Below are 13,519 nucleotides of genomic sequence, written 5' to 3' on the forward strand. Positions count from 1 at the left end.
ATAGCCACTGATGGACCTCTACTCCATATTTTTATCCAATCCCCTCTTAAAACTGGCTATGCTTGTAGCCACCACCACCTCCTGTGGCAGTGAATTCCACATGTTAATCACCCTTTGGGTGAAAAGTACTTCCTTTTATCCATTTTAACCTGACTGCTCAGCAATTTCATTGAATGCCCATGAGTTCTTGTATTGTGAGAAAGGGAGAAAAGGACTTCTTTCTCTAATTTCTCCATCCCATGCATAATCTTGTAAACCTCTATCATGTCACCCCGCAGTCGACATTTCTCCAAGCTAAAGAGCCCCAAGCATGTTAACCTTTCTTCATAGGGAAAGTGTTCCAAACCTTTAATCATTCTAGTTGTCCTTTTCTGGGCTTTTTCCAATGGTATAATATCCTTTTTGAGGTGCGGTGACCAGAATTGTACACAGTATTCCAAATGAGACCGCACCATCGATTTATACAGGGGCATTATGATACTGGCTGATTTGTTTTCCCTTCCTAATAATTCCCAGCATGGCGTTGGCCTTTTTTATTTCAATCGCACACTATCTTGACATTTTCAGTGAGTTATCTACCACGACCCCAAGATCTCTCTCTTGGTCAGTCTCTGCCAGTTCACAACCCATCAACTTGTATTTGTAGCTGGGATTCTTGGCCCCAATGTACATTACTTTGCACTTGACCACAAAACAAAACACCATCGGTATCTTAACAAAACAAAACAGTATCGGTATCTGAAGGTTTGTACCCCCTGAGCCTGCTGAGAAGAACAAATATTGCCTCTCCTTGTTTTGCCTTTGTTCTAGTCTCCCAGCTTCTTGGGGCCAAAGCAACTGACAGGCACGCCAGTGCCAGTCTGGCCTCTAACTGAAGACCCCCTCCAAATCTTGCCTTCGGTGTTGTCTCAAGAGGCTAGCACAGTAGCAGGCAGCATCTGTAGCCTGCAGTCTGGAAAGTCCCTGTTTCTGGCCAGGAGAGCTTTTCCTCTAGGCAGTTCTTAGTTGAACCCAGTTCTTCCCTGAAGAAGGATATTGCTGGTGGATGGAGATGCATCAAGCCACAGGGTTTTGTAGGGTGCTCTGTTCCCAAGGGCCTGATTTCGAGCCTCAGCATGCTGACCTGCCAGGAGGCTGTCTCTTCCCCTCTGCTGCCAGGCAGTGCTGAGCTCCGTTCCTTAGTGAAGGGGGAGGAGAGCATGGGGCCGGTGTTGTGGTCAGTGCCCTCCTTGCCTAACCTGGGGAGCTGCCTGTTGCCCAGCTAGCTATGCAGGGTCACCGCCTGCTTCGCCTCCCATTGGAGCCCACGCTGCTTTCATACAGCATCTTTACGTATCCGAAGTGACCTGATAGTTTATTGCAATGGCAGTGCTGCAAAATCTCCTTTCTCAGGGTTTTTGGGACATACAGCTTTCCCTCATAGTGCCAAAATCCCCCAGTCCCTTTTTCGAGTCCCTCCGGCCACTCTTTCCCCTCGCGCTCCGTTTCTTCAATCAGTTTGTTCCCACCCCCCAGTTCCAGCATTTTAGGCTTTTTTCCGGACTGCATGGTCACGGCGCCCGCTACAGCGCTTGGAGGGATTATGGAGTCCACTACTTCCTCCCTCTGGCTCTCATGCTGCGGCAATTGAGAGAGCGCATCAGCCAAGAAATTTTTTGACCCGGGTATATGCTTGAGGGTAAAGTCAAATTTTGCAAAGAACCCGGCCCATTGGATTTGCTTTTCCATCAGCTTTCTACGGCCCGTGAGCGCTTCCAAATTCTTGTGGTCAGTCCAGATTTCGAATGGTACCCTTGCTTCCTCTAACCAGGACCGCCATGTTTTCAGGGCAAAAGTTACTGCAAACGCCTCCTTGTCCCACACCGACCAGTTGCGCTGTTCTTGTGAAAATTTTTTCGAGATATAAGCACATGGTCTCAGCCTCCCCTCTGGGTCTCTTTGCATCAATATTGCTCCTACGGCCACATCGGAGGCATCACATTGAACCACGAAGGGCTTAAGCTCATCAGGGTGGGTTAACACCGGTTCACTTGTGAACAGCCATTTAAGTTTCTCGAAGGCTTTTTGGCAAGTGGGTGACCAAGCTAATTTCGCCCCCGCTTTTTCGCTTCAGGCTCTTTCCCCTTAGTCTTTAGTAAGTCCGTTAGGGGCAACATCACTTGGGTGAACCCCTGAATGAAGTTTCTGTAAAAATTTGCGAATCCGAGGAAAGATTGTAGCTGTCTACGTGTTCTCGGGGGTTCCCAATCTAGCACTGCTTGTATCTTAGCAGGGTCCAGTGCCAACCCCTTCCTGGTGACACGGAATCCCAAGTAGTCAAGCTCCGTTTGGTGGAACTCACACTTTGACAATTTGGCAAACAGTTTGTGCTTTTACAAGGTGGTGAGCACCTTCCTCACCAGTTGGACGTGGGAGGTTAGGTCCTTCGAATAAATAATGATGTCATCCAGGTACACCACCACCCCCTTGTACAGGTATTCTCCCAAGACTTCATTGATAAAGTTTATGAACACCCCCGGGGCCCCTTGCAACCCAAACGGCATCACCAAGTATTCAAACTGCCCCATTGATGTGTTAAAAGCAGTCTTCCACTCATCCCCCTCTTTTATTCGTACTCTAAAATAAGCATCCCTCAGGTCCAATTTGGTGAATATGGACCCTTCTGACACCGTGCTCAACAAGTCTTTGATCAGGGGGATGGGGTAGGCATTGGACATTGAAATCCCATTTATCCCGCGAAAATCAGTACAAAGTCTAAGGCTCCCGTCCTTCTTTTTCCGAAATAGGATTGGGGCGGCATGTGGGGCGGTAGCTGGACTGATGAAACTCATTTTTAAGTTCTTGTCTATGAACTTTCTCAGTTCCGCTTTTTCTGCCCACCCCATGGAGTATAGTTTGGCTTTAGGCAGCTCCTGCCCAGGGATTAATTCAGTGGTGCAGTCAGTGCTTTGGTGCGGCGGAAGTTCGTTTGCCTCCTCCTCGCTAAACACCCTGCGTAAATCCCTGTATTCCTGGGGAATGGATTGAATCTCTTCCACCGATACACACATTTTTTATTCCTGGGAGTTGGGTTGGGTCCCCAAATCTTCAGCCAGCGGTGGTGCTTACACCTTTTGTCAGTAAAGTCTATCGTTTGATCCCCCCACTGTATGTCTGGCTGGTGTTTGGCTAACCATCCGACTTCCAATACTACATCAAAGGAGGAGGAGGGGGTGATCACAAAACCCTCAGTGTCCCAATGGTCTTCTAGCCCCACCGGTACCCCCTGAGCCTCTTCTATACAGGGCTCCCCTCTCATTACGGACCCGTCCATCTGTTCGAATTGGATCGGGTGGGGTAAGGGTTTTTGGGTTAGTTCAAGGGCATCCACCAGTTTGTGGGTGATGATTTCTCGTGTGCACCCTGAGTCAATTAAGGCTCTGGTGTGGATGAAGCGTTTGAGCTTCTGGTTTAGCAATGTCAATGGGACAAAAAATAAGGATCCAGTTATTCTCACCCGCAACGGTGCTGTTAGATTCACGACCTGCCTCTCGGCACTTCTCAGTGCAGGTCGCTCTCGTTTCCCACCGGCTCGGCTCCCCATGACTCCTCACTCAGGTCATCCAGAATTATAGTATCCTCGTCTAGCACCATCGATGTTGTGGTGCTTCCCTGACTCGACTCCTTGGGTCTAGTTGTCGCCTTCTTGGGTCTCGTCACCGCCGGCTTCGGGTTAAGGGGGGCTCGAGGTTTTTCTGGGCAGTTGGCAGCCAGGTGACCCAGGTCACCACAGTGGTAGCACTTACGGACGGCCGAGCCTCACATCCCCCCTTGCTGCATCTGGCGTTGGAGGGCCACTCGTTTCATGTTAGTCTCCACTTCTCCAGCTAGTTGCACCCGTCCCACGAGTGTTGTAGGGCGGGCCTGCTGGAGGGCTCGATCCAGGAGACTGGCGTTCAGCCCTCGTTGGTATGCTTTGATTTTCATCATCTCACTCCACCCACGGATTTTGGGGCATTGGGCCCTGAAGTCCGCCGTGCACTCTCGCACCGACTTCGACCCTTGATGCATGTCTCTTAGCGCTGTGATGGCCCGGGTCTCTTGAAGGGGGTCTTCGTACTGGGTTAGTAGAGTTTACAGGAACCAGCTACACTGTCGAGTTCGGGGCCCCACGTCTCGTACAGGCTCACGTACCATTGTCTGGCGGCCCCCTTCAGCTTGGAGCCAAGATAGTCTACCCGACTGAAGTCATCTGAGAATGTGTTCCCCAATAGTGCATGTAGCTATTGGCTTGGATGGTGAAGTATTTCACCTCTACGGGGTCGCCGTCAAAAGTGGCGTTCAGCTCGTGGCCTCTCCCATAGTCCCGAGGGCCCAGTAGGGCCGGTGCCAGGGCTGCAGGTGGTGCTGGGGCTGTTGGAGGAGCGGGCACCACCGGTGGTGCTGCCGGAGCTGGTGGTGGGGCCGGTGGGACTCTCCTGAAGTTGCGCAGCAACAGCCAGTCAATCTGCCTCTGCATCTCCTGCGCCATGAAGGTGGTGTTCGCCTGGATCTCATCCTGCAGTTCTCGGGCCATGGCCATCATCTCCCCCCTCATCGTCTTTAGGACGTCCGGCTCTTTAGGGGGGCTCCCATTCTCTTCTTTTGAGTCTGACCCACCGTGGCAGTCGTCGTCTGGCCTCGGTTCCTCCTGATTGTCATCGTCTCGGATCGGGCCCTCGTCCTCACTTTCTCCGGGGTTCCCGCTTTCCCCCCCTTTTACTGGTCTCGTCAGGAGGGTCTCGTAGTGCGCCTCGTCCATCAAGGTGATGGAGGGTCACGGCTCCCACTTGTGAGGGGTGATGCACAGTTGCTGTATGTGTAATGGGGACCCGCGTCCCCCGACTCTCCATGCCCCGACGATGTGCCAGGGGGGAGTCTTCACTCCTGCTCCTTTGAATGGTTCGGTGGGTTCTCTGTTATCCGGAACTTTCTCAGCCATCTGGCTTGAAAGTGGCCGGTTCAGATAAACTCGCTTAAATGGATCAGTTCCAAAATGTCAAGCATGCATTTTTCGAAAGAACCAGTCCTTGAGTTGAAACAAAGTATGGTTTATTGATGATCCATGTGGCTCTATTGAGCTAGGTATTGGAACTGATAGAGTAACAGTAGAGTGCATACTTAAAGATGGCACATTGCTACAAATTCTAAACAAGCCTGCATTCACGTGTGAAAATTCACACAGTAGCTTCCTTATCTCACCTGTGGTTATTCTTCCCGGGTCCAGGACTAGCCTGGGAAACTGTCCCTGGAGGCTTTATCTTCAACGAGCAAATTCCTGCATTTGTTGGTGAAAGCGAAAGAGGCGCGAAAGATCTATCTCTGCTTTTCTACTTTGATGTGCCCAGGTTTAATTCAGCGTTAGTAACAGCTCTATAATATATTGGTTTTATTCAGGCAATAAAAGATTAAACAGTGCTTGATAGGTGGATCCTCTTCCTACAGGAATAGCAGGGATCAGTTATTCCTTGTTCCATGAATATACTATTAACAGACTGTGTTCCTTTCCACAGAGGATGTAATGCAGACCACCTACTGTGAAAAAGAGCTGGATAAACCAACAAGAGATGCATTTGTATATGCCATCAAAAATCACTACTGGTACCAGATGTACATAGATGACTTGCCAATATGGGGTAAGAAATGCTTCCCTTCTGGTGTATTAGTCCAAAGCCGGAGTCCATCCTGCTGTGTGCTGCACCGTTTCTCTCGCTGCTTTGGCTTTGCGTCTTCCTCTACAGCTGTGCAGCCAGCTCTTGCACCTGCCTCGTGCTCTGCTAAGGAAGCCGCCGTGGTGATTGGCACAGGCCTCTTCAAGTGTGAGGATTTGCAGTTTGCACCTGGGGAGGAAAACCCAGTGATTCAGGATTAAAAGTTATGGTGAAGATTCTATAGTAGCTGTTCCTGCTCTGGGCAGAAGTGATCTCGAGATCTAGCCATTAAATAGCTGGTGCTGCAGTTCTAAGGTCCTCTTGCATCGGCTGCATGGATGTCCTGAAGTCAGGATCTTTTGCTTCCCCCATTTGCAAAACGAAAGGCAGGAACAACAGAAACAGGAATGACTACGGCAGCAAAAGTCCTCCTCCTGTTTGCCAGGTTCCCTGCTTATAGTAGGATGCCCCCTGCTGACAGCCCCCAACTCCAGAATGAAATAAAACCCACCCCCTTGTGTCTGTGACACACTGGGATCTGATGCCATGCCATTCTAGGGTTCAACAGAAACTTTATGGCAAAACTCTAGCATTTCTGCTAAACCCTAGATTGCCATAACATCACTTCCGGGTATGCCCTGGAAATGATGTCATGCTGGTGCATTGCAGCCCTCTCACTAGATCCTGGCAACCTGACTGCCGGTCCACTAAGGATAAGGTTGCTTGCTAGAAGAAGAAGTGGAGATTGGATTTATACCCCGCCCTTTACTACCCGAAGGAGTCTCAGAGCAGCTTACACTCTCCTTTCCTTTCCCTTCCTCACAACTGATGCCCTGTGAGGTAGGTGGGGCTGAGAGAGCACTCCCAGAACTGCTTTTGTGCAGAACAGCTCTGAGAGGGTTATGACTGACCAAGGGTCACTTCAGCAGTCACCTGTGGAGGAGGAGTGGAGAATCAAACCCAGTTCTCCCAGGTAAAAGTCTGTGGACTTAACCACTACACCAAACTGGCTCTCTGCTTATTCGTTCATGGCAGTCATCCATGGAAGGCACCAATGAAAAGGATGATGAACAAGACTGCAGGAGCTCTCCCACACTGTGCAGAAAAGCCCCCAAAGCAGCATGCAGGGTAGCCCCTCCCCCATCTTGGTAATTGTAAAACAGTGATTAGAAGGCTGGGGCGGGGGGGGGGGAGGAAAAAGGAGACAGAGGAAAGGAGAACCTGAACAAGGTGGAGGGAGGTAGAGGAGAACTGAATGGGATAGAGTTCCCTGCCCCATCCCCGAGTCCTCATGGCCCCCATCTCCTGCTAGTGGTTCTTCCGTTGGCACAAAAACAAAAGCGGGGGGGGAGGTGACTTTGCTTGGCTCTCTTTGGAGACTGGCCAAAGGGTGATGCAGAAGGGCAGAGTGGCAGGTCCAGTTGGCCAGTGCTTGATCCCTGGGATGCTGTGTGTGCTTGGAAGCATCTGTGGGGGGCTGTTTGCAGCCATCTCCTTCAGAATATGGGATCTGCAGCCAGCACAAATTCTAATGCATCCCTTTATAACGTGACTGCCTTCAAGCAGCAGACAAGACAGGACCCTGCTTCTGGGGGCCTCTCTGCAGATTCCCTACCTCACAGCACATAAACTCGGAGTCTCTGAAGGCAGCGAGCTGGTGCTGTTTTCAGGGATAAAAGAAGAGGAAGAAGAAGCCTTTCACATGCTGGCAAATAATTCCCTTCTGAACAGGGGCTGACAAATCCTGATCTCCAGGGAGTCTAAAAATTTCATTGTGGCACCTGGTGCATTTAGCATTAGGTCCCCCCCCACCCCAGTTGTGTCTCTAGACATTTTCGATGCAAGTGCCAAGGTTATTTATGGTTTTGCATCAGAATGGTTTGTTTGACATAAAAATATGAAATTCTTGTCCTTTCTTTATATGTAAGTGTATTTACACCATTTGGGGGGCAGATTCATTTCTTTACCAATTTCTTTCTATTCTGGCCCTGTTGAACACTTTTTAAATAAAGAAAAACATACACAATTTACAGAATAATGAGCATTTATATTCTAGGATTCTATAAGCAAAATCCAGTTTTGAACAAATCTGATTGGGGTTTCACTGCTTTTCTTTGTAACATATAATTGTAATTTTTTAACACTGCAGTCCAGACCTTGTAATGCTGATTTGTTATTGGTAATTCACTCTTTGTTTTCCAATCAGAAGACACACACATTTGTGTCACTGTTACCAAAGCTGTAACCAGTTCTGTGTCATCCATTCATACACTGTTTTCTGTAAACCATAAGAAAAAAAACTTGAATTCTGCATTTCATATCAGTAATATTTCAGTTTGTTTCCAAAAGAGCTCCCCTATTGCAATTCCAAACCATATGTATTACAGCTGCAGTGACTGTCCAAAAATGCCCATTTATGTTAGGAGTCGGACCACCTTAGTTGAAGTTCATAGAAATGTTGTTTTGTTTACTCCCCCCCCCCCCCCCGGTCGGGACTCAGCACAGTTAATGCCATACTCCTCTCCATTTTATTTTCACAACAGCCTTGTGAGAAAGCTTGAGACTCTCCCAGTGAGCTTCCACCGCAGAGTGGGGATTTGAATCTGTGTTTCCCATATTGGAGTCTCTCTAAGCACTGTAGCACATTGGCTTTCACATTCACCACATTTGGCCATTCCTTGTCCTGGATCCATCTCTGTTGCTTGCAGGAAAAAGATCCTTGAATATCCATTTCCCATCTCCTCTTAAATGCTTGCTTTTTCATCTGCAGCTTAAACAGCAGGTCCTCCAACCCCACCCTTTCCGCCCTGCCATTTCTAACACTTGAACCTCAGTTCTCTTATTTAATAGTGTTTGTATAATATTCCGTAATTGAAAATACTGGCATGAGAGTGGGTAACACCTGAATATCCTATCTGACACTTCATGCCACTTCATTGCAATAAATCCTCCACCTCCAAAGAATCTAGAAGTAGAGGATTCCTGATTATAAACCGTTGGTGCAAGGGGTAGTAGCCCTAGTTACAAATGAAAAGCAATTGTGAAAATGTGAGAAATTGGGGCAGTTATGTTAGAATTAGAGGCTTGACTTTTTTACAGTGATTACCTCTATGTTTATAGAATTATGAGAAACTCTAAAGAGGTTAGTTTTGGTGGTAGAAATACTTAGAAAATGCAGTCGTTACAGAATGAATCCCTGAAGGTTGAAAATGAGCCTGGCTCTTGATTTTGGGACTGCCTCCTGGAACCAGAGAGCATTTGCCACAGGCAGCCTTACAGCGCTCACTTTTGCCAGAAGGGAGGACAGCTTAGATGGCTTTTGAAGAAACCAGAGAAATGTGTGCAAGAGTTAGGGTTACTTGTAGCTCTTAGGAGTAAGTGTAGTGAAGGCCTTAGAGCCCAGTCAGAAGACAGGATAGCTTCCAGAGGCGACTAGTAAAAAGTATGGAGAGCCCTGCTGGATCAGAGCAGGGAGGGTCCATCTAGTGCTTCAGGCAGTGACCAGGCAGTGGCGCTGGAGGGCCAACAAGCAGGGCAGAGGTCAAGGCCTTCTCCTGGTCTTGCCTTCTAGCACTGGGGTTTCTTTACCGCCTCTGACTATGGCGGCTCCCTTTGTTCCCCATGGCCAGCAGTCCTTATTGGCCCTCTCTTCCATGGACTTCTAAGGCCAGCCGTGCTCAGGAGTCCTGTTGACAATGAGCTGCTGGGCTAGAGGCACATCTGGTGTGCCAAGGGAGGTGTTTCCAAGGGCCTGCCTTGGAAAGAGGCCTGTCCTGCTCAGCTTGAGCCTACAAGCAGAGGCCCACCCCCCCCCCCCTCTTGATGGCCTGTGCTGGCAGCAACGAGCCGTGCCCTCCGCACTGAGCAGGCTGGTCTCTGGAACAAGCATGCCCAGCAGGGCCTGTGAAGAGACCCGAGCACCCCTCCCACGGGCCCAGGGCTGCCAGGGAGGCTAAGAGACAAGCAGGCATTTGGGGGGACATTGTTTTAAACTCTTCTGTTCTACTAATAAAGAAGGGAAGTCTGCAGAGCTGTGGGTGCTGAGCAAAGCAGAAGGAAAGCTCCCCCCCCCCCCCCAGACACAAGGACTCCCTTAGGGGTAAACCTGCACAGAATGTGGGTGTGGGTGTGTATGGAGAAACGCCGTTTTAGGCTATGGTTATCTGGGAGTTGGCAGGAAGAGGCCATCAAACTCGAGTCAGGCTTCAGCCTAGTCTCTTCCCCCTTCCCCTCCTGTCTGGAAACAGCCATTCTGAGGGGGCCTTCTAGAGAGACAGGAAGTCCTTGAGGCCTGTCTCCCAGAATGCTGCAAGAGAAGAAAACCAGTTCCTGGGTGGGAACTGGATTTGATATTAAAGATTTTGGGCGGGAAACCCTCAGTTGGCAGTTAAAGTTGGCAGTCAGTCTGAGGAGAAGTTGTACGCACACGCTGAAGAAAGCCGACAGCTGGCCCATTCTCTCCTCAGCGTTATTTGTTAAAAGCTCAAATAAATTGAGATAAATCTGTCCTCAAGGAAATTGCTGTAGGAGTTTTTGGTGACTGAAAGAAGTCTTATCTGAGCATTCCAAGGGTAAGAAAACAGCTATTTTTTACTTTTCTAAGGAGGCAACGCCTTTTATCAAGCAGGCTCGATAAAAGGCGAAGGACGACTTCTCTTGAGGATATCTCATAAAGGGAAGTATACAAGAGTCTAATGAGCTAACTATTAGAAGGATATGTAGGGGGAGAATTAGGGATGCGTACACTCTGGAAGGTGGGAGACGGGATGATGTTTTCATTCACATTTCTGTCTCAACCACAGGGTGGGGGGGGGGAAGGAAGGCATTTCCTAATATATATAAATAAACACCCACAGCCAGGGAGCCAATGAGTAAAAAAAATAAAGAAAATGAATAGGTCATTAAGAATACTTTCACTGAATGTAAATGGGTTAACATCAAATCTAAAGAGATATAGGTTAACTAAATTAGCTAGAGAACAAAAGATAGATTTGATGTGTCTACAAGAGTCACACACACACAAAAGATAGAACACCGTTAATAAAAGATCCGTATTGGCAGGTCTTAGCAGAAGCTAGAGGGACTTCCAAGCCCAGGGGGGTGGCAACCTTGATCCATAAGAACTTAACAGTAGAGGATACTGAAACATTAACGGATAAGGAAGGTAGATACCTATTAGTCAAGTTTAAAATGGAAGGTAAACGGGTTACCCTAGTGAATATTTATGCACTAAACAAAAAACAAAAGAATTTTCTAATTAAGGTCTTCAAGAAGATTCAACAATTCTCAGAGGGTGAATTAATAGTTGCAAGGGACTTTAACATGGACATAACAAAGAATAAAAATATTAAGTTGGGAGAATGGGGATTGAAAGAAGCACATGAGTTTACAAGTTCTAGACCTAGACCCACACACATATCTAGTAGGCATAAAACAGCGTCATGCATAGATTATATAATCCTGGAAAAGAATAATATGTTATGTCTATAAAAGAAATTATAACCTTCCCAATCTGGATATCTGACCATGCTCCTTTAAGTATTGAGTTGGAGTTAAATTTACCAATAACAAATAGACCCTGGAGATATAATAATTTAATAATGGCAAAAGAAGAGGATAGAAACTTTATAAAAACACAGATAAATCTATATTTTAAGGAAAATAGAGGAACGGTTCCCACTAATATATTATGGGATGCTGCCAAAGCAGTAATGAGGGGGCATTGTATAAAGAGCGAAAAGAGGATGAAAAGAGAACGGTACGAAAAAAGACAAGCCAAATTTCAGGAATTGGAGAAGTTACAAAAGGAACAAATGATTAAATATTGCCCTGCAAAACAGAACAGAAAAAAAGAGCTCCAAAAACAGCTGGAGGCACTAGACATAGCTACAATATGGAAAAAGGAAACTATGGTAAGGAATGATTTTCAGAGGAATAGTATTAATACGGCGAAAAGACTGGCGAATTATTTGAAGATTAAAAAAGCAAAACAAAAGGTTAGAAGTATAAAAATTAACAAAAACTCAAGACAAAGCCCTAAGGAAATTATTAAGGCCTTTGAGAATTTTTATAAAAATTTGTATAAGGAAAAGCCCATAAAGGTGTTCCAGGAGTCAATTAGTCTTTCTTTGGAGAAAGAGAGGATCGAAGCATCAGAAGGCGATATTTCAGTCCAGGAAATAAAGGATGTAATAAAAGGTTTAAAAAAAGGCAAAACACCAGGGCTAGATGGCTTTACAGGTGAATTCTATAAAGAAATTATTGAAATTATTGCACCTGAAATGCAAGCAGTTTTCAATGAAGTGTTGGGAGGAAAGAATGCCCCAGATACGTGCAGGGAATCAGAAATAACATTAATTCTAAAACCTCAAAAGGACCCGGAAGAGGTAGGTTCATATAGACCAATAAGTCTATTAAACCAAGACTATAAGATTTTTGTAAAAATACTGGCTAATAGACTTCAGAAGGTCATTTCGACAATCATTAAAGGGGACCAATATGGGTTTATTAAGGGTAGAAACATCACACACCCCATTAGAAATATACTAAACGTCCTATATCATGGTCAGAAGGAAAAAATAGGGTTACTAAAACTGGACATTTATAAAGCTTTTGATACTCTATCTCACGAATTTTTATGGCAAATATTGAGGAAAATTGGGATAGGGAAAAGGTTCTTACAGGCATTTCAGGAGATCTATAAAGGAGGAAATGCGAAAGTAAGAGTTAATAATAACCATACACAAGCATTTCCTAGACAAGGAGGAGTAAGACAGGGTTGTCCTCTATCTCCTCTCTTATTTATAATAGCAACGGAACAACTAGAGGAACGGATTAGAAATTCGGGTAGAATTGAGGGCTATAAGATAGGTAATGAAGAGATGAAGCTTAACCTTTTTGCAGATATTATTGTAATTATGACTAACCCTAAGGAGGGTGTTAAAGAGATTAAGATTATCCTAGAAGACTTTGAAAAGTGTTCAGGGCTAGGGGTCAGTTTGACAAAATCAGAAATTATTTATTTTAATGTTAACAGAAAAGAAAGGATAAATAGGTCTACGAAAATAGGATTGGGGGTTAAGAAATTTAAATATTTAGGTATAGTTCTGCATAAAGATATTGATAAAATGGTAAAGGAAAACTATGATAAAATAGGGGAAAAAATTGAGAGAGACATGAAAAGATGGAAAAATAAAACTTTAGGGTTATCTTCTAGAATAAGAAGCGCTAAAATGTTTTGGATACCAAAGTTAACATACCTATTGCCAACTCTCCAGGGGAGCCCCAAAGATCCCTAGGAAGCCCCAAGAGGGGTTCCTAGTGTCCAGAAGGAGGAGCAAAGTGGAGTGGCCCTTTCAGGTCAGCATACCATGAAGGGCTGAGCAGGGCTGGGGCCAGCTAGCAGACGCAGGACCGGTCCGCCACAGGGTGCATGAATGTAAAGCTGCAGTCTGCTTTTACCAAGATCCAAAGAGAGATTTCCAGGTATCGGTGTCTTTCTGTGCTGCTGTCCGTGATGAAAGTTCAGAGCGAGAGCCTGTTCTGCAAAGGGTTAAGGCTGTGATCTTCCACACTACCTGCCCCAGCCTATGGTGGGGTCTTGCCCTGGGCTGTCACTGCTTGTGTCTCTCACTTGGAAGCCTGTCACGCTTGGAGAACAACCAGCAGGGACTCTCTGTTTGCAAGGAAGGCCACAAGGACATTTCACCCTCCTTGGTCCTCTAACTGGGTGACTGCTGGGGACTCTGAAGAAATAGGAAATAAAGGTTTTAGCCAAAAAAGGAAGGCAGAGTAGCTGCTGTTTTGTGTTTTCAGTTATTCTCAATGCATAATGTAAATATGAAACCAAA

General features: G+C 46.4%; 1 protein-coding gene across 1 annotated transcript in view; it reads left to right on the forward strand.

Annotated features, from left to right (window-relative positions):
- Positions 1 to 13,519, forward strand: part of TM9SF3 (transmembrane 9 superfamily member 3) — an 86,801-nt gene that overhangs the window by 9,628 nt on the left and 63,654 nt on the right. Inside the window, exon 3 of the mRNA XM_060236660.1 lies at positions 5,532 to 5,654. Coding sequence (XP_060092643.1) covers positions 5,532 to 5,654 — 123 coding nt within the window. The remainder of the gene's footprint in view (positions 1 to 5,531; positions 5,655 to 13,519) is intronic.

Source organism: Heteronotia binoei, chromosome 4 (genome assembly GCF_032191835.1).
Source record: "Heteronotia binoei isolate CCM8104 ecotype False Entrance Well chromosome 4, APGP_CSIRO_Hbin_v1, whole genome shotgun sequence".
Lineage (NCBI taxonomy): Eukaryota > Metazoa > Chordata > Lepidosauria > Squamata > Gekkonidae > Heteronotia > Heteronotia binoei.